This window comes from Armigeres subalbatus, chromosome 2 (assembly GCF_024139115.2).
Source record: "Armigeres subalbatus isolate Guangzhou_Male chromosome 2, GZ_Asu_2, whole genome shotgun sequence".
In the NCBI taxonomy this organism is placed as follows: Eukaryota; Metazoa; Arthropoda; class Insecta; order Diptera; family Culicidae; genus Armigeres; species Armigeres subalbatus.
In genome coordinates this window covers 455,102,848-455,125,302 of record NC_085140.1, presented here as the reverse complement: position 1 = coordinate 455,125,302, position 22,455 = coordinate 455,102,848, and the positions used below count along the sequence as shown (strand labels likewise).

Below are 22,455 nucleotides of genomic sequence, written 5' to 3'. Positions count from 1 at the left end.
TTATCGGTTGAGTGCAGTAATAGCTTATACCTATATTTCTTTATTGGCAATTTGGCAAATTGAAAATTACGAAAAACGAATCACCGAAACGTCTCAAAATACAGCAAACAAGCATAACCGAAAGCCTTGAACCTTGGTATATAAGAGACATTACAACAAGAAAAACAATTGATCATTAAACTGGTTTTCGATATCCAACTTCGAGGAGCTGGAGGACGGCGCGACGTTACGTAAGAAAAAAATATGATTGTTTTGGTCCCTTAGATAAAAATTAAGAAATAATAACTAATACAACTGCAGTTTGCTAAAATCATTACAATTGGCAAATTAACAAACTGTTAAATAAATTCATATTAAGCACAGTTTTTTTTTTAATATTTCTACAAAACCGCATTATTTGTTTAACAAAGCCACAACCGAATTATCATGGCATTGCTATTTAACTAAGTTTATGGATGCCGACAAGCAGACCGAATAAGCTACAAGTGCACAAGTGTTTACTCATCACTGTGACCACGTTGCATCCCCGAACCTCTTATCGGCGTGTGGCAGAAATGATAAGCTACCGGCTGACTGTTGGTAAGCAACGTCACACAAAACTTCGTCTGCCGGTCGACGAAATACGTGAACGCTTTTCACTTTCATCAACAGACACCAGCAGCCGTTGTTCGTTGGTCGGCAAGGTAAAATATTATGTGTTCACGGTCGTAACTGCTCTCATTAAGTTCGATGACATAAAAATTAAATCGGCACCGTGGTGTAATATGGCTGGGAAAAGGCGAGCATTTTTCCTCTGTTCGTTTTCGTTTATTTCTTTTTTTATCTTGCCTTCAAAGAGCTCACATTGGTTCGATTTATTTGTGGCCAGCCACCGAGCGTGATAGAATCGTGTAATATTGTAAATTATTTTCGCAAAGCAGATTTAGCTCCTTTCACTATGAAGGCCTTTCTAATTCATATGATACGTATGACCGGCATTCATAAGCATGCGAAAATAATAGATTAACGATTTATACAATGAACTAATCAAATTCATCCATTACAAATTCGAATACCAACTTGGAGGAGATGAAAGAGGATCATGAAATTATTTGGTGAATGTGGCTCGACCACGGTCCTGCTTTAAAATTGTCACGCATGCAATTTCGTATGCCAACCAGCTCTACATTCGAGGTAACAACACACGGATCACTTGCGAATATAGTGGAAGGAAAAGCCATAAGCGTTTCAGCGAAAGAGATGTGTTGAACGTAAACTCACTGCAATTCTTCAACGCGTCGAAATGGTGCCAAGTTACCGAGCTGCTACTTCTTCACGCTCCAAGTCTTTGGATTTGCCTCTTGTTGGTATGAAACATGAGCGATTTTCAAAAACAAAACTTCGATCCTTTTACTTTTAATCAGATATGTTAGAAATGTTCCTTTCCATATGAAACCCATAAACATTTCCATTTTCACTGTCAGTCATCTGTAACGCTAACGAGATTAATTATATTTAAATCATTAGCAATTAGCACTCAATCGCGAGTACACAACGGTGCCACATTCACTTTGAATATCGAACGAATCGAAGTTTAGTTGATTCCGATCTCCTCCACATCATGACACGTTGCCAGCTACATCAGCGCCCAATCCCACGTCTCAGTCGCCCCGCTAGCAACAAATGTAGATCGAAGGTTTGTGTTTCAACAATTCACAAAATTAAATACCTGGTCCTCGAGGCGGCAGTTCTTGTTTGTAATATGCATTGGCGTTTCCATTTCCGTTCGTGTATCGGGAGTTCTGTCGTTTCACCATTTTTCTCTGGAACTGTTTGGCTACTTCACTATAATTTTAAAGTCTATAAGAGCAACGTTTACAACGATGAGATCCCTGCGACAGCAGCAGCAGTAGTGGCAACGTAGACGATCTGAACCTGGACTACGCAGGCTTGCTTATAAGAATCCAAAGCATTGCCTTTGATTGATACGATACACCTACCACCTATGCTGCAAGCGGGCCTTCCAAACCTGTGTGGCTGAGCCAGACGAGATGTGGACGGTACGACAGAAAGAGACAGGGTGGAGGACGTGAATGAAAGCAAAACTACGAGACGTGTAAAAACTGCGACGTAAACTTTCACCAACACTAGTGCTTGCCATGTGGTTCGGCTGGAATGGACAGTGCTGGCAGATTAATCGTGAGGACCTAACCCGACATAGGGTTAGGAATGGTATATCAGGCGAAGTCGGTAAATTTTTTTGATATAAAACGTTCTACTTGACTAATGTGTTCGATAGTTGTCATTTTCTTACTTGGTTAGCCAGATTGCATATTTCAAAAATGATATTTTCCAGTGCCAAAAGCGGTATTGCTCTTGACCTTCCGGGTCAACACCTTCGAAAACACCACATAAAGGGTGATCCAGGACCATGCGAGTCCCGTTTAACCTTCTGGTGTCTCATTCGTAGTTTTTCTTTGCATGTGTTCAAGTTTTTGCTTATTCTTGACACTGGCATAAACGATAACCGACTAGCGTGATACCTAATTAAATGAACTACCATGCGTCTTCATATCTTCATCGTTTCGATGCATTGTTGTAATGGAGTAGAGGTGATCAATTAAAACCCCCAAAGCGATGCGTAACTCAATACATAATCTGATGGTTTTTGTTATTTTTGAAATAGTATACCAGCTGTATATGTAATAACAGGCAGTGTAGCTAGAGAGATGCAATTCAATCACTAAATCTGATACTATCAATTTGGAGCATGCAGAAGTTTTTTTTTCTAATTCCTAGGCGCTCAGATGTTCCCGCGAAAACTGTCAAACGCATCGCAAGCGTATCTTTTATACGAGGGCTCTTTAAATGACCCAACCAAACCATATTGCCATTTGAAATTTGATTTGGCGCAATTAGGAAAGAATCAGCCAGGGCTGACAATAGTCATTCTCGTCGCATGAAGAAAGCGAAAAAAAATTAGTCTTCGTCATAACGACGCACGACGCAATACCTATTCGTTTTCTTCGCGCCGCATGCGTACCACGACGATAGTCGCGCAGCCAAAAGTTATGACGATTTTCGTCGTCACTTCTTCACACAATTGATTGCACGTCATTATAGACGGACTGGTTAAAAACATAATAGCGTCTCAAATAAACAAATAGTAGGAACTTTGGTAACATAAATGTATCGATAACATCCATAACGCTTTCAAACGTTGCTTCAAATTCATTATTACAAAGGATTAGTAAAAATCTTCGCATGGCAGCTGCCGCTTGAAGAATAACGGTATGAAGACTTCGTTCTTCGATGTCGTCATGACGATTTGGTTACACGACGAAAGCTAACGTCGTGCGCGTCATTGACGATGTGTAGAGTAGCAATGAAGACACTGCAACTCGTCGCTACTGTGGCATTTCGTGCTATGACGATGACGATTGTCAGCCCTGGAATCAGTTAATTACTGAGGAAGGTGTTTTGGGCAAGAACAAGTTGAATCTCGTCCATTTCGCTCCCAATAGGCTGGTGTTACGAAATTTTACGAGCAACAAGTTTGTTTCAAGTAATGAGTATGAATTTTTATTAAATATAATTTTATAATGGTAATTTGAGTGATTGGAGTGATTCTATGTGTGATTGTGATTAGTTTTCTGTTTTTTATAGGTATTCTTGTAGTCGCTTATATATGTCTTAAATCGCCAGATTGGAACCGAAGATCTGAAGTTCATTTGATCACGGGCAGTCATAGCTGAAATCGTCATAGCTGAAAGGCAAAGCCGTCCGGAGGTATACACGGTTCTTGACTGGAGGGGATAATCAACCAGGGAAGCGCGACATTCCGTCGACGTAGCTCTTTGGATTAAATCTATTAATCTCTAATCTATAAATCTATTCGTCGCCATTGCCACGAAAAGATCGTGAATGACGTCAATCACCTTCGCCATCAAACCGGCGGAAACCAACTCTTCGCTGCCATCACCAGAAGAAGTACGCAGTCATCGCGCCGTCATCAAGGATCAAGTCGACGAAGAAAAATCTAGCCCAAAGTTTTGCCATGGCCATGTACTAGTGAATTCCATTCCGGAAAACTGAATTCATTGCTGTCCAACTCGGACCTAATTGAACCCAGGAATTGTATGTGAACCAGAGCATTAGTGATTAATCATAGATTTAATCATGATTAATGAATAATTATTCATTAATCATAATCATACAAAAAATCCGATTCAATCATTAATCACTAATCGTTAATCATAGATTTTTACATTTAATCATTAATCACTAATCATATTCATGATTGTTTTCAGTTTATTCATTAATCATCAATTTCAATCATTGCATACATCGCTTTTATTCATTAATCTTTAATCATAATCATACAATTTTTATACCTTTTAATGACACAATTTGGTAGACAGGTTTCATGATCATTGATCACTTTGCAAATCATTTAATTTGATTATTCATAATCATTATTCATTAATCATATCGATCGTTAATCATTAATCATACACATATTGTGTCAACATTTAATCACGACCGGTAATCGTTAATCATATTCCAAACGTTTTATTCATCAATCATAATCGTTAATCATTGTCAAAAATGAATTAATCATTAATCATAATCTTTAATCATAGAAATGAATGATTTTATCATAACAAATTTAATCATTCACTGGAAGCTTTATTCATAAACGCTCTGGTGAACATCGAGTAGTTACGTTTTAGTTCATTTTTTTGTCAAGCACTAGAAGGTGTTTACCTTCACTTGAGTTCAGTTTGTGAATGCTAACAGATGAAACCAAAGATGAAACAAAAGTAACCGGGAAGGATGGTATCGGAGCTGAACTCACCAAGATGGGCCCGGAGAAGCTGTCTACTTGTCTGCATAGGCTGCGAAACTACTTGTGACTTCGGAAGTAGCTGCTGCCTCAGAAGGTGGCTCGCCTAAGCCCCAAGTTATTGGTCTAAAGCCAACGACAGCTTATGGGGTGGCTTCCTTTTCTCCCAAGCCCCAGGGCAAGCTAAGGAAAGTTTTCGGATGTGAGTGTATCTTCAATCTAACACCCACTGTCCGGCAGTGGTACAATGAACGAAAGCGGTCTGTTATAAAGCCAGATTTAGCCCGGGAGTTAGAAAGCGTTAGCTCTACTGCAGCTCCAGTGACCCATTTCAGACTGCCTGGTATTTTACGTCCAGTCCTAGGTCACTTTCACTTGCAATAAGCTCCTCCTGCTCATGCTACTATTATCAATTGAATAATGGATTCATAAACAAACTTTTTTTTAATTTAAATCCAGCGCGCCTTTAGCTTTGGAATCATATGAAAACATGTGGAAACAATCTCACCAAATTGATCCAATTTCAGATAAATTAACTGGGGAAGCGAAGATCACTTCTGGTATTCACGAACAATTCACTTCACTCTTCCAGAGCCATTCTGAGGAGCAATTCGTTTTTTATCTATGTATTTCTGACATTATCTGTAAATTTTATACTTCAGATCACTAAAACTTTTTCTTTTGTACATATGCAAAATATAGACATCAGCCAAATCTTATTCTTGCGGGAACGAACAAAAACGCGACAGAAAATTCAAAAGCAACCATCCGAACCCATGGCTTGCTGTGATCTTTTCTAAGCGAAGAAAAGTTTTCGGATGGCTCGTATTGGAACAAAAGTTGTGATGTATTCGTGAGCACTACATCAGCATTGTCGTATTAACAATAGCAACGTATGCGGCATGAGAGACACGATGTGGGATACGTCGGACAACTGTATTTCGCTGCGTTTTGGCAGGTGAAATCTCCGTTGTTGACGGTGGCGCCTTTTTGGAGGCACCGATTTATTTATTTGTCGTCAAACAATACGTACACCAAATTATCAATTTTATGCATGATAACTTATATTACTGTATAATGTTGAATGCCTATTTTGCATCAGTCATCAGTCACCTCTAGAGAAGAAAGTTTTTTTTAGCACATTCCTATTCATTGTTATGTCGACTGGTTCACAATAGCTATTATAGCAAGACATCATTCTATTGATAGGCTCATTTTTGGCATAGTTAGTTCTTTGGTTATTAATGTAAAACAGATATCGATTCCTTAATTTCGGTAGTTAATGGTAGTTTTCGCGTTGAATTCCCCATTTTGTCTAAACTTCTATGTCGAAGTGGCTATTTTTTTTTTTTTTAGATCTCTATTATCGTGATTTTTTATGTTTACAATAAGTGGCTATTCCGATATGTTGAAAATCAGCAGGTGCTCAAGCGCTTAATGCACACGAGTGACTGATGCTTCACAGTGACATCAACGTATGCTCGACCATGTCTATCCTCGTTTGGCACTCGACTCTTCGATTTTTCTCCTTCACTTTCATCTCTTAAGGACATAGTTGGAAGAGTACCATGATGGCAGTCAATATGGCACCGGACCTTCCACGGGTCAATACCACACCTCCCGCACTCCTCTCCCACCAACATTCGAAGCATCGAACAGCACCGAACAAAAGTTTGATATTCAAATTACTAACCTGTTCACAGCATATTTATTCACTTCCCGTGATAATGAACATGTTTCTTCAAAGAGCCCAATGTATTTCGGCATGAATTTTAGCATAAATTAGCTGTTTCGTGCCAATTTTATAGCCGTTTGCGATTTGGTGGGCTTATCACTGCATTTCACTTCTTCTCAAAGGGCATTGAAAAATCAAGTTTTCACGCACTTCTCCGCACATGAGCAGCCCGAAATGTTGATGGAATGCCAATTAAACATCACTTTTTGAAATCACTCACTTGTTTGAAGCGAAAACTTAATAAAAACTGTTATTTTTGACCGAAGAAAACCACCAAAAACGGATCGCGGAGCGAATGTAAACACCGGGACCGGCAGCAGCAAACTAATATGTAGGGTGGCTCAAAAAATATTTTGCTCCGTCACGCTCAGTCGAATATGTTTCGTATTTTGGGTGTCTTCCGTTGGTTTGGGCTGGTTTGAATAGGGGCTTACCGTGCACAGGTCGTTTCAGGTTTGTATGAGAGTTGATATGGCGAGGTTGAATTTTACATTATTCTGATTGTGGCGCTTCGTCATTGAGCCCTGGCGAGGGGGGAGACCATATGACTGGATAAAATATTCAAGAGCTTTAATTCCATATAGACAATGCATATTGAATTGTCGTTCCGATAGTTGGGAGTCGATTCTAATCGAGGTTGCGAATCCTTAGCATGATAATTAGGCTTCTCAGAAGGCATCAGTGAAACGTGTAATTCAACAAAATAGCCAGAATTTGTCTGTGATATCTATCGCACCAGGAGCAGATACTACATACAAAAAGTGTGACATGACATGCGCGATATAAAATGCTATTTTCGCGTTATGTAATCAATGGATCTTTCCCAAGGTGCGGTTTTCATTCAGCTATGTGGGTTCTCTTTCCGCCAGCGTTTGGAGGAGAGGAACTGTAGCCAGTGTAATGAAAGGTTTAGTTTCCCATACTAGCTTGTGCTCAATCAATATTTGTTCAAATCGGCTTTTGGAGGACACTCGGAGCATAGGACGGAATCGATTGCGCGTTTTGGAACTGGGTCGTTTTTTGAACCACCCTACTAATATTCTTTGTTTTTTTATAAATACGAAACCAATACTACTACAGTATATGACAGTTTTTATTGTACCAACACTTTCAAATCTTTGTTTTGGTACTCAACCCACCTTCACCTTAATGCCATTTGGTAACCATCTCTCAACAGTGTTGCCATGTTTACTCTGATTGGCTCATGCCTTGCTACAGGTTCTACCACTCAAATCATTCGAGCTGATCGTTATTGAGTTCAAATTTGAGTCTCAAACCATGAATCTTATCAAATGTTATCGCTTTTTTTGGTAACAACTGATAGCCAGACTCTGGAAAACAGAACAGCTACTGGAGAAGTAGAAGGAAAGGGTCATATTTCCCATCTACAAGAAAGGGGACAAGCTAGAGTGTGAGAACCATCCTTAATTCCGCCTACAAAGTGATATCCCAGATCATCTTTCGTCATATATCATCAATAGTGAATGAGTTCGTGGGAAGTTATCAAGCCGGGTTCGTTTACGGCCGCTCGACTGTAGGGCAAATCCTTTAAAAATGCCGTGATTAACATGTCCCAACGCACTACAGTATAGGCCGCGTAGTGCTAAAGAAAATTGTGGACGAAAACAGCTTTCCCGGGAAGTTTACAATAACGAGTAGCAACGATGGATGGTGTGCAAAGCTATAGGAAGATATCAAGCGAACGTTCGAATCCAGTCAGGAACTACGGGACTTTCGTGCCTTTTGTTCAATATTGCGCCAGAAGGAGTAATGCGGAGATCCTGGTGTAACAGCCGGGGTACGATTTTCAACATATGATGAATGCTGATGGACGGAGCCGAGAGCGACAGAGCCCGCTTAAGAAGCAGTGGTATTACATACCGGGGTTCTTTTGAGGTGGTCGAGGAATTCGTCTACCTGAACCCTTGCTAAAGGCTGATAATAATGTTAGTCATCAAACATGAAGTCATATTTTCCATGGAAAAGTGATGAACTGTAGTTATGAGAAAAATCACTTTAATAAAGTAAAATATCCATGGAAGTCATACCTACTAGAAAAAAAACTGTGGCCAGAAAAGGTTCACACCCGCACCAAAAGTATCATAACATCGGTAGTCCTCTACGGACATGAAACATGGACCCTCGGGGACTCGAGGAGGACTTGCAACCACTCGGGGTATTTGAGAGACGCGTGCTTATCTTTGGATGTATGCAGGGCCGGATTTAGGGGGGGGGGGGGGGGGGGGGGGGCCGTGGCCCCGGGCCCCCACATTTCTTATGTATCAAAACCAACCTTTTTTGTACATTTTGGGGCCCCCACAAGCTGTTGGCCCCCTTCCGGCTAAATCCGGCCCTGGCTGTATGCAAGAGTGTCGCGTGTGGCGGCGAAGGATAAACGACTAGTTCGTTCAAATCTACGGCAAATCCTTTGTTCGGAAGGTACCAAAAGCCAAAAGGATATGATGGAGAATGCCTGGCAACAACCCTGCAAAGATAATGTTCGCGTCCGAGTTAGTTGGAACAATTAATAAAACATGGAGGGCAGCCAGCAAGGTGTATGTACCAGGTACAAAAAGACTTTAAAAGCGTGAGGCACAATCGAGGATAAACAGAGATGTTGACTCGAAATCGTGCATTGTGGCGTTAAATTGTGTTATATGTTTAGATGAAGGCTAAATAAATGAAAATGAAAATGATATGTGAAAGATTGAAACTTCTTGAATTTCATGCTTCGTAGAAAAATCTTATTCCTAAACCTTGACCTACGTTCCTTAAGCGCCTAAAAAACTCATACGTAAGCTGTTGAGTCCAAATGACCCAGATTTGACTTAACAATAGTACGGGATTCCTCAGCCCAATTTTTATGTTGAATAATAATTGTCAGCTTATAAATTATTCGAAACTGATTGATATCAGCTAAACCTACATTCTGTAATCGATGGTGGAAGTTTCGGTAATTGGCTATTTTGAACAAAAACATGCGTCATATGGATACTGTGAAAATGTACTAAAAACTGATGATTAGGCAGTCAATATCCCTGCATGTATTGTAGGATCTACAAATAATTTTGAAATTTAGACCATATCAATCACGCTTTACCCATGTTCATGAAATAAAACACAAATAAATTTAAAATAGCCATTTTTGAGAAATTTATTCAGCTCTTTTCAGAATGTCTTCACGTCACCACGCCATTACGTTGTAATCTTTACTGATACCTTTTTCGACCTCAATATGACCCAACTTCAGCAGAATTTAGTAGAATTTAACTAACACTGTAAAACCATGGCTTGAGAATCGAGAATTGAGAAATGATCAGTTTTACATCATGACTTCTAAGATGATCTCCTATCGAAATGAAATCTAGGCGACATAATTTTGGGAAGAAGAAGAGCTTATTAAGTCGAATGTCAATTTACATTTCATTCTAACAATAAAACAAACACAAACTGCAAATGGCAGAAATGCAATGCGCAAAGTTACTCTACGATAAGAGCAGCTTTGAAAATACTGTACGAACATCTCATTAGCACATGATTTATTATAAAGGGTTGACTTGTCATCACACAAGTATTGAAAAGCACGAATAGATTCAAAATTAACACCCCGTATCATCTACGGTATTTTAAAAAATACCCCAGCGAGGTTGGCGCTCGTCTGCCCGTCCCATTCAAAGCACATCCCTTGGTGCGGGCCGATTTGGCGATGGAGCGGTGCATTTGCACCTGCACCGGTTAGGTACACTGACTCTTTCCACCAGAATCCATAGAAGCGTGAAAAAGAAAATCGCAGAATCGCACTGATATTAGTTTGCCGTAAAACACTGGTTGGCTGACTCTCGCTGAATCGAAAACGACAACAGGAGTATAGTACAGTAATTCCTACAGATGACCAGCACACCTATAAAAGTGCGGAATGTGTATTTTTATAATTCTTCCACAGGCTGGCATACACTCTATGATGATGGCCAAGTCTGCGGCCGGCGATTGATTCGGCACTGCCCGTTTCAAGCTCTTTTGTCACATTTCTAGCGGATGATTTTTACGTAACCAAAATGACAGAATGTGAAAATGAGAATATACCTAAGTATAACACATCTCCGTTTCGTTACAGCACCCTCTTTAGTCAATTCGCGTGTGTATACACTTCACGGCACATTGCATTGCAACACATTTGTCCCGGTGTATTCCAAATGCAAGAAAGGGTTGAAGATTGCCTTGTTTGAAATGTCATCGAAAGTCCACCACTGCTTGCATTCCGCACAAAGAACGTACGACGTAATTAAGCGAAAAGGTTGATCGAACAGCACAGGGCTATCGAATTTCATGATGATCTTCATAGCTAACCACTTACATCCTTCTTTGGAGAACTCGATCTCCCGGAGCAGCTTGAGTTGTTCCAACGCACAATCCATTCTGCTGGTGGGGTTTCTGTTTCCTTAATTGCACTCGACCTAGAATATGAACGACTAGCGGCTGGGATTTTCCAGAGAATATTTTTCCTCACGCGGCCCACACACCGAAAATTCACACTGGTCACACGCGAATTTTTCACTGTCGCGAAGGCGCGATTCTTCAATCGGTTCCACAGTGTCAGATTTTCTCAGGTGGATCGCACTATGATTCAATTCTTCTACGTTCGATATTGATCCACCTTCCTCGATCGGAATGTCCGTCTAGAGCCAGGCGAATAGACTTCTAGAACTCTGCGGCGGAAACCAATTTATCCCTGTAAGGGGATATTAAGACTGGCCAAGGAAATTCGGTTTTATTAATAACTTTTCTCCTTACTCCGTCTATTTTCGACTAAGACTAAAAGTGTACGCGCTGCGCCGAGTGAGAAGAGCAGTGCTTTTCGCGAGCGGTTCGTTACTGCTTCTCACCAGAAGTACGCCGCCAGACCTACAGCGTTTTCAAAACAGCTCGGGTTGAAATCATCCACGGCATGGGCGCTTGATTCATCGACTTACTGCGCGCCTTGGAGCGAGCTCCAATCGCCGAAGGTACCAACACTCTCACGTTCGCGCACATGTCGTCGGCTGCGAGATAATCACAACTAGCGCGGTTTTGTTTTAGTGCCGCTGGTAAGGTGTGATTTGTATTGGTACAATGATTTAGCGGTAAACAGATACTAAATTAAACCACTTTCGGCGCGAATAACATAACTACAGTCTAAAGCTAAAATTTGAAAATAGGAACAATGTGTCCAGTGCAAGCATGGCATTTGATTGAAATAAAGTATGAAATGAATGCCCATGGGAAGATGTTAAATGCTTGTCAAAATATTGCGTAGGTCTGCTTTTGAACAATATCCGATTTGGCCGGCATATGAAGGTTCCCCAAACACACGGGATTCTGTCTCCTTTGGTATGGAAGCGTAAATCGAGCAACGACTAGTTAACGCCGACGCGGTGATGAAATCGCTAAATCAAGTCTTAAATCGTGTTTCTTCTTCTCGATTGCATACAGATGGAAGGAGCGCATGGTGCCACAAATGCATTTTCATGACTTCTATGAGTTTTCATCAAACATATTTCTTTTATTTTCAATGCTTTGCACAAAGACCTTAGTTTTGCGATTGAGTACAAAGCTGATGCACTCATGATACTAATGTTCTACCAGTCCGTGTATTTTATTTTTATTTTTTGCAGAACACTTTTTAATGGAGGTTTGATGTTGATGTTACTGAAAGCTACACAGATATTAATTTTAAAAATTCAACGACGTGTAAAATTTCAGCTTATCCCAACTAACGAATAATTAGGGGAAATCGCCAAATGTTGAACGGCTAATTTTTTCGCCTATGTGTCGCCATCTGTGTATAATTTCCTACCATTATAAACCCTAGGGTCCCTATTCACTCGAGGGGCCTACCACATTAGGTTTAGCTATGGTATTTTATATTCAGTCGTAGCCTGCCAAGACAAACCTCCCGGGATCCAAAGTAAAATTACTCGCGTTTTCATGGCACTAAGCATATGCGGTATTTCGAAAAATTTCGTTTCAGGTGGTTCGTAACGAAATTCCGCGGAATTTGAGCATGGTGAAATCTGATTTCTTAATTTCGTTTCGTTTCGTAAAATTGCAAAAATTTCGCTAGAAAAAACTAGCTTCTAACGAAATTTAACGGAATCCCGCGGAATTTCGAAACAAATTTAAACTTAAACCAGACTTTATATTATCGAAAATTTGGCTGCGCCGCTGAACAAAATCTTAAAGCTGTGTTCAAAACTTTAGGTTATACATTTTTTTTTCTATTAACGCTTACTACATAACCCCATTCTCAGTCGACAAATACGTACGTAGTTTTCTTCTATAAAACGTCTTCAGTGTTTCCAAGATTCAAATTTAAATTTGGTGATATTTGCACAATATGAATGCGGAATCGATCGTGAGACGGCAAATCTCCACGTCGTTGTATAAGGGTTTAGAGTCGAATCAGTTGGTATCGCTCTTCGTAGTGCGGTAACCTCAAAGGATTATTCCACGGCAATCGCCTGAGGGCAAAACGAACGAAACTGCGTTGGACCCTTTCAATTCACTTCATCTGGATTTCGTGATAGGGCGCCCACACCTGCACAGCATATTCGAGTATACTTCGCACGAGGCAGCAATACAGGCTTTTCAGGAAGTAAACGTCATCAAAACCTGCAGCGTTCCGGGTCATGAAGCCTAGTACGGCGAAAGCCTTGGCAGTACTCGTTGCAATATGCTCATTAAAATTCAGTTGGCGGTCAAACATAACTCCCAGGTCTTTTATGGAGCTTACACTTTTCAGTTCGTTTCCGCATGCCGAGTAACGAAAGTTTTTCTACGTTCTGTATCTGGTACAACTTATTGAGTTGCATTTCGACGCATTTATCTCCATGATAGGATATCAGTTTACAAATATTTAGGGGGCTCTTGCTTACAGATTTCGTGTACGATTACTTGTAAATAGCACACGAAATCCAGCCGGGAGACCACAAGACAGGAAATATAAATTTTAGACATCGCATGTGTAACCTTTACCTATAAACATCACGTTTCACGAACTCTGGCGCGTGGACCAATCCTGTTGGATCTCCATATATTATGCAAACTTGCGGAGCAGCCACAGGTAGCTCCAATGTCGATTCCATATCTGCCATCCGACGCCATCAAGCTGTTAAGATATTGAAAGCCTTCGAGAAGCTGTTCTCATTATCGACCTAGTCCTGCTCAGGGCTCTTATATCAGGGTTCACTCACTTCGTCAGTAGATGGGAGAGGTTAGCGCGGGGTGAAAAATTCATTTTCAGTGCAAAACGTAAACAAAAAGTTCCACACAAAAATCCAAGATGGCTGATTCATAGCATACTGCAACACCTGTATGTATTCATCTTGATCCTGCTGACGTTGAAGGTGAGACTGATCGCAAGGGAACATACGGTCAGATCGTAGATCCCATCCGCATAACAGAGCATCGCTGTGCTAATATAGCGTCTATCATTAGCCAAATCGGAGTCATCCAGATGCTCCACAGCAAAAAACTGCCAGAGCAGTCCATGCTTTGTCCCACAATTATTCGTACCCACCATGATCTTATCGATCACGATAAGAAGCAAAAACGGAGATAAAATGCATTATTGTTTCACATCAGCGACTAATCGATAGGGTCAGATAAAGCTCCGCTATGCAGGACCCCGCTTGCAAAAGACTAGTACCGTACTTCTAAGAGGTCGGTGACCCTATTGTGTCGTACTAGCTGAGATACAAGTGAACATTGTGACTGAATAGGGTACGATAAACCTGCAAGTGTTCATTTATCGTGAGACCCTTCATAATCATCCAAGTAGCCACGATGCTACCTTACCTCAATCAGTTTCTGAACGTCAAACAGACTGGACGAGCAGAACAATTCCTGCTCGGTGTGATCCATTTTCTACTAGCATTCGAGCCTTCACACCTAATCTGGAAATTATTTCCATGCATCCCAGGGCGCCAATCAGACCCTTGAGATTCAGACAACAGAAAACACTCCGTAGCCAATAAAAAGCGAAGAAGGGTCGTTTGGCTGAATGCCATTTGGCCGAAGGCCACTAGACCGAAAGTTGTTTGGCTGAATATACCATTTGGCCGAACAGACTATTATGCCGAAAGTAAATTGGCCGAAAGGATCCTTTGACCGAATAGGACATTTGGCCGAATAGGACATTTGGCCGAATAGGATGTTTGTCCGAATCGGTCATTTGGCTAAATAGGTCATAGGTCAAAAAAAATATTGAGACATTGCAACAAATGTCCAACAAAATAATTTACAATTTTAAACGAAAATCTTCTATTGTAACGATTAGCTCCTTGAACTCTTAGTATAAATTAGGTTAAGTTTAGTTTAAGTTGAAAATATTGTGAGAAGCGAGAAATGAGACGTCTCACTACTCACTTCTCATTTTTAACAGTGAATTAAGGAGTGAGAAATGAGACGTAACAATTCTCACTTCTCACTGTAAAAAGTGAGAAGCGTGAAGCGGCCATACCATATTCAGTAAGAAATGAGGAGTGAGAAGTGACACGTCTCACTTTTTACAGTGAGAAGTGAGAAATGGGGAGTGAGAAGTGAGACGTCTCACTTCCAAAATCCAAATGTCCTTTTCGGCCAAATGTTCTTTTCGGTCAAATGTCCTATTCGGCCAAATGTACTATTCGGCCAAATGACCCATTCAGCAAGATGACCCGTTCGGCCAAATGACTTTTGGCCAAATGGGTTTCGGCCTAATGGTTTGTTCGGCCTAGTGGCATTTGGCCAAATGGCTTTCAGCCAAACGACTCTTCCCCGAATAGTTGCTACAAGATTCGAACACCTCTGTTGGCAGCCGATCGATCTTGGAGCCCCTTTGGATTTCACGCTTCGGATGGCTGTTTCTTGAAAAATACTGGCCGAAACTTGAAGAAGCTGTTCGAAGTGATCAAACCAACATTTCAGCTGTCCAAGTCGGCTAGTAAATTACCTGTTACGTCCCCCACTGGCATCGCCAGACTTAAGTCAGCTCTACCCAGGCGTCGTGAGACTCCGCAGAAGAGGTTATAATCTCCGGTTTCTGCGGCCTTTCTTCTTTCATCGACCAGGAAGTCCACGCAAGCCCGCCTATCCATCTACAGCAGCATATCGTTGATGATATAGGTACTCTACTCTTCTTCAACGAACGATCTATTCACAATTGGATCATCTGGTCGGTTTATGCTGATCAGAGCAGCCAAATCTAGTCCCAGATCTAAATCAAACGCTACTGCAGACGAGGCATGCAGTCCGGTTGGACTCCCTAGCGGACAAAGAAAAGTAGGAACAACCGACGATATTCTCCTCCTCCAAGAGGCCTGAATCGTTGATGCCAATGAAAGGCATGTCAGTCAATCATCGACACAAATGATTAGCTTAAACGTTGGCTGAAAAAATGTCACTGGAGGAGATTGAAGCAGCCATGCAAAAAACGAAAACCAATAAGGATCCCAAGATCACTAAGCCGACCCCATGCCATCCGCGCAAGTACAGCATCAACCATGCTGCAATATCTGGGACACCGCGACTTTTCCGATCGACTGGATGCGGAGAGTCTTAGTGAAGGTTTCAAAAACAGGAATCTGAATGTGCGCGATAACTGGCGGGTATATGTTCAAAATTATCCTAGTTCAGATTCAAAGGAAGTTAGACACGAGTCTTCGACGAAAACAGGCAGGATTCCGCCTCGGAAGATCATGTCAGGACCATATTGTCACAGTTCATATCATCCTAGAGCACGTCAACGTGTTCCAAGAAATTCTCCGTTCGGTACTGATTGACCACGAAAAACTTTTTTAAAACATTGTAATTCCTACATGGTTCAATTCAACCAGAGAAAAAATCCTGCCAGAGGCAATTGAAATCATAAATATAATGGCCCTGATTGTCCCATCCTCTCCCCAGCACCTTCCACCCTTGTATCTTCCAAGAGCTCTCGGACATAAAAAAAATATATTTGTTTCGACCTAATATCATGACAACTTGAACATTTTTAGTTTGTTCTTTGCGATTTTGATTTGATCTTAATTTTCTTATTTCAATTTGCAATATGAAAAAAATCTTATGTGTTTATAAAAATGATTGATTATTGTACCGATTGCATGGTAAATAGGGTTTCTTACCCCATTCCCGGCCTAACATGCACACGACTGCATTATTTAATTGATATTTATGACAGGAAGCAACTTTTCCTAAATTTCGTGTGCCGTGCAATACTGCAATGGGGTTCACTTCTGCTTAAAAATAGCTTTTCTAGGTAAACATCGTTTGAAAAAGCTTTTATTTGATTTAAATTAACGAGGTCCAGCACTAATGCCTTTACTAAAGAGCTTCCTTGTAAACTTTCAGCTCGTTTCCTCTGGGTATGTTTGACGAATCTGTTGAATATCAGTTTGCTATTGATTACAATTCGAAAAGTAAAACTGTGTGTGGACATTTCCATTGGTTTTGTGATTGATTGTTATATATAACATATATATATGTACCACAGATATTGCCAAGTGAACTAATTTAAAACACTAATCAAAATAATTGTATGCTTCAATATTAGAATTTAATATTAGATCATTATAAGAATAGAATCAATATTAGAATAGAATGCATACGTATGGCCATTTACTAATCCATTTATTCCTCCCCTTGGTACACGAATATTTACATGGATTTAGTACATCTGGTTCAATCTACCTTCATGTCATGCAGTCACGAAACAGAAGCATGATCAACGATTCGCACAATCCATACCGTCCGTGAGATGTATTGTCCACAAGGGAGTGATTTTTTCTACATGACAACCTCAGTTTAGGGACAAATTGATTGTATGTAAATAAATTCAGGTAATGACTGTCTTCATCGGTGTTGGTTGTCAGAAGTCACCGAAATGTCATGGGATTGCTATCACTAATTTGCTAATAACATTTTTCAAAACTCATTTGCAATTCGGGACTTTTGATTACTATGTAACGTTAAAAATTTCTAAACCTTCGTCTAACAGGAAACTGTCTCGAAATGTCACCGCATAATATGTCCTATTAATTGACACAAGTGGGTAAGGACCGGAAGCCTTTTTTTTTTGTTTTTAATTTGGTCTAGACCTAATCCGCTGAACGATTTTTTCGACCAAACTCCTTGTTTGGCTTAATCTGAAAAGTCAAACGAATTGTCTGGATGAATGTTTTTGTCGTATCTTTTGTTTGGCCTAACGACACTTTCGACTGTTTGATCAATAGACATTTTAGATCAAATGTCTCATTTTACTAAACGATCATTTCGGCCAAATGGCATTTTCGGCAAAAGACCTGTACTTACGGCCATATTTTTTTCGCCTAAATGACATTTACGCCCATATGAACCGCTTTCCCAAACGGCATTCTCAGCCGTATGACATGTTCGGCAAATGGCTTATAGGATCAACTAGTTTTCGGCTTAAAAGCCGTTTCGGCCAAACGATCGAATCGATTGTATGACATTTGCCAGAATCTATTTGCCAGAATGATTTTTGCCAGAAACCCATTTGCCAGAATGGACCATATGCCAGAAAGCCATTCCCCAAAATATACCATTTGCCAGAATGTAATTTGCCAGAATGTACCATTTCCCAGAAATAGTAAAACTGGAAATTCCAATTATTATTGATGGCTTAAGAATAGAAAAAATATATATAAAGAAGGTGATTTTGCATTATTTGGTGGATTTGGCATTATTTAATAATAAAGGGATTTGTGGGATAACTAATTTTCATAAAAGGGATTATTTAACATATTAGACAATTTTCAGAAAGGGGTCGTTCAAAAATGATGTCACAGATTTTATGGGGGGGAGGGGGTCTAAGATTTTGTGACAGTACATGTACTAGGTATACAAAAAAGTGTGACAGAGGGGGGGAGGAGGTCTAGAAATCCCAAAAAGTAGTGGACGTCATATTTGAACCGCCCCAAAGATGGATACTATTTATCAAAAAAAAAATCATATTTGTCTAATACCAAACAAACTGTTTACGAATGGATATCATATTTCTTCGTCTCATTCCAGACGCAGACTTCATTTCAAACTTAAATCATATCTACAATCGGATAATATCATTTTATGTCATACCACAGATAACAGATTAGGCTAGAACAATTTTTATCGAAAATCCTGTGTAAACTTTTGAATTGATATACGTTGGCGCACTACTGCCATCTACTCAACTGATTGCGGCAGTACATACGAACACAGCGGAATAACAACCGTCGAACGCAGCCAATGTATTTGACAGCTGCATTCGGGCTGCGTTTTCAATAAAAATGATCCTTGCGCCATTTCTAATCGATTGCCAAACGCGGTCCCAATTTAAAATACATTTGAATTAACAGTTGCGGCTGTTAACACACGTATCGGATGCCAGCCTCAATATCTGTTATCTGTGGTCATACTAGACGCCATTTGCTTTCATTGGAGAAGTTATATCTACAAGTCTAGGCAAAATGTCTATTTCTAAAGAAGGAATCATATCCACAATTGACATATTCAAACACGGACACGGGCAACCACCTACGTTTAAATAAGGGATCCCGAGCAGCACAAATCAGACGAAACTGGTTACAGCAACTTCATTGTGACTGAATCTGGTCATATATGAGTTGCACCAACCTATGTGAAACATGTGTGCTGCTAGGGATAACATCTTCTTCTTCATTGGCATTACATCCCCACTGGGACAAAGCCGCCTCGCTGCTTAGTGTTCATTTAGTACTTCCACAGTTGATCACCGTGAGGTTTCTAAGTCAAGTTACTATTTTTGCATTCGTATATCATGAGGCTAACACGATGATACTTTTATGCCCAGGGAAGTCCAAACAATTTCCAAGCCGAAAATTGCCTAGACCGGCACCGGGAATCGAACCCAGTCACCCTCAGCATGGTCTTGTTTTATAGCCGCGCATCTTATCGCTAGGCTAAGGAGGACACCAAGATAACATCTATCCTTGCCTTAATCGGAGCAAGCACCTTTTTTTTTAATAAATGGATCATATCCACCATTTCTGATAAACGCTTACTTTTAAAGAAGGAATCACATCCATCATTGCTTCATTTGAGGCAAACGCCTACTTTTAAAGAAGGAATCACATCCATCATTGCTTCATTTGAGGCAAACGCCTACTTTTAAAGAAGGGACCACATCCACCATTGCCTTGATCCGAGCAAGCGCCTTCTTTTAAAGAATGAATAACATGCACAATTACCCTTATCCGGAAAAGCGCCTTCTTTTGAAAAAGGGATCATATCCACCATTGTTTCAATCCTGGCAATCGCCTATTTTTAAAGAAGGGTTCACATCAACCGTTGCCTTAATCCCTACAAGCGCCTGCTTTTAAAGAAGGGATCACATCCACCATTGCCATAATCCGGGAAAACCGCCTACTTTAAAGGAAGGAATTACATCAACCATTGCGTTAATCCGGGCAAGCGCCTATTTTTAAAGAAGGAGTCACATCTACCGTTACCTTAATCCGTGTATGTACCTATTTTGAAAGAAGGGATCACACCCACCATTGCCTTAATCCGGGCAAACACCTATTTGAAAGAAAGGATCACATCCGCCATTTTTGCCTTAATCCGGGCAAGCTGCTATACTCGGCTTATGTATGGATACGTCTTATGTACATATTAGGTATTATATTTCAATTCTATTATCGACCTCAGTATATTCCTCAGTAGAAAACAACTAGGCTAGGTGTACCAGTTGTGGCTATAGCACCAGTTATCGCACTAGTGCTTTATATGCGAAATGGCCCATCAAATCACCGCAAACCAAGTTCAAATCGATAAAGCATATTCATATGATACGATAACACCTTTGATTTCCTCCCAAACAAGCAAAGCATAATTGTAAAAATTGATTTTGCTTAATTTTTGACGTCCTTTGCACCAGTTGTGGCACTAGTGGTCCCTATTTGGCCAGTCCCATAAGAAAATAATGGGATTTGCCAAATAAGGAACCAAAATTAAGAATAGTGCCACAACTGGTGCATGCGTTCCTATTATGGATTAATCAATTTTGAGGATAATAACAAGTTTTATTGTGGTTTTCACAGCTGTACTAAGGAGCAGAAATTAAAATCTTTCGCTTGATATATAAAGTCCACCCACATGCCTTTTACTTATTTTTTTAAAAATAGTTGTTCTTATGTATGGCGACAATTGGTACACCCACCCTATATAACAATAACAAAGCAAAATTATAAAAAAATGTCCCTTACGCCAAATGACCCTCTTTTTTAACGCTGTTCATAGTTATGCCTAAAGTTTATGGCGTTAAGAATTATTGCGCATACTGGGCAAACGCGCGCATGACAAATATGTGACAACCAATTCTGGGCAATGGTGCATTCTGGGGAATGGTACATTCTGGCGAATGGCTTTCTGGGGAATGGTGCATTCTGGCAAACGTCTTTCTGGGGAATGGTCCATTCTGGCAAATTGATTCTGGCAAAAGGCCTTCTGGCAAATGACTTTCTGGCAAATGTCATACAACCATCGAATCGGTTAAATGGAATTCGGTAAGATTTATTTCGACCCAACATGTTAGTCGGTAAAGTGGCATCCAGCCGGAATGCTTTACAGTCGAACCTCCATGAGTCGATATTGAAGGGATTGGAAATACAGTCAAACCTCCATGAGTCGATATTTTTTTTTTTGTCTTTATTAATGAGGTTTTCGGCCCTTGACCGGTTCACCTCATATGAGTCGATATTGAAGGGACCATCGACTCATGGAAATATTTAGATGTGGAATAGAAAATCCTTGGGAAGCTGTTTGAAGGGACCATCAGAGTAGCCCAGAAAATATTTTTTAATATGGCATAATTTGCTTCCATGAGTCGATATCGAGTCATGGAACATCGACTAATGGAGGTTTGACTGTATCGAGATTAGGAATAGCAAATCTTTGGAAAACTGTTTGACCATCGTAGTAGCCCACACAATATTTTGCATAATTTGCTTCCATGAGTCGATATCGAGTCATAGAACATCAACTAATGGGTGTTTGACTGTATATCGAATGACTTTCGGCCAAACGATGCTACAAAAAAATGAATTCAATTCAATCTCCAGAAAAAGCGGCATTTGAAGTATGCCAATGAATATAAGGAAATGAAAATGAATGAATTTTAGAATTTTCTAACATGCTAACTTATTACTTAATATAACGAGAAAGACTGAATAATGAATGAATAAATAATAAATATATAAATGAATAAAACTTTTTTAAGTACCTAATTTAAATAATTTCATCAATTTTATTTTTCAGTTCATCAACTTCGAAAGAATGTTAACCTGGATTCAGTACTTCAGATATAAAATTTCTCTTTATAAGAACATGTCCAAAACTATCCAAGTAATACGAAATAAACAAACACCAATTTGTCAACAAAATTTCATAATCAAAAATGATACGGTCATCAATTAATTCATGTCATACTAATCGGATGTTTGAAACATAGCTGAAGTAACATTTTGCGATTCAGTTGTTACATGTTTAGCTGATGTTTAGCAGACTGCGTGGTTGACGACGCGTAGCCATGGACCGAGTTGAATGAAGAAGACTACTATGCACTGCACAGGCCATTCCAGCCTTAGGCTGACAATACATAAATAAATCATTTTTAATTGTAAAGCAACTTGGAAATTTAGTAGTGATAAAAAGTTTTATTTTTATGGATTCGTTTTTCAGTGCTAGCCACGAGCACGATCAATCGATTTCGTTAGCTAAACAATCTCATCACATATGTATGTGATACTAATTGACACAAATGGGAAAGGGCCAAAAGCCATTCAGCCAAAATCCATTTTTTTGATAAGAAAATTATTTTGAAGTCGAGTCAAGTACAAGACAC

The 22,455-nt window shown here is 39.9% G+C and overlaps 1 protein-coding gene across 5 annotated transcripts in view; it reads right to left on the bottom strand.

Moving 5' to 3' along the window:
* LOC134213816 (reticulon-1-A) overlaps nt 1–22,455 on the bottom strand; it is a 45,555-nt gene that overhangs the window by 4,487 nt on the left and 18,613 nt on the right. Inside the window, exon 1 of one of the 5 annotated variants that reach the window (XM_062693179.1) lies at nt 10,915–11,448. The exons of 3 other annotated variants lie outside the window; for them this stretch is intronic. In XM_062693179.1, the coding sequence (XP_062549163.1) occupies nt 10,915–10,975 (61 nt within the window). In that variant the 5' untranslated portion in view covers nt 10,976–11,448. Of the gene's footprint in view, nt 1–1,708; nt 1,963–10,914; nt 11,449–22,455 lie in introns of those variants that run through there. One more of the 5 variants, XM_062693177.1, reaches the window with a different exon arrangement.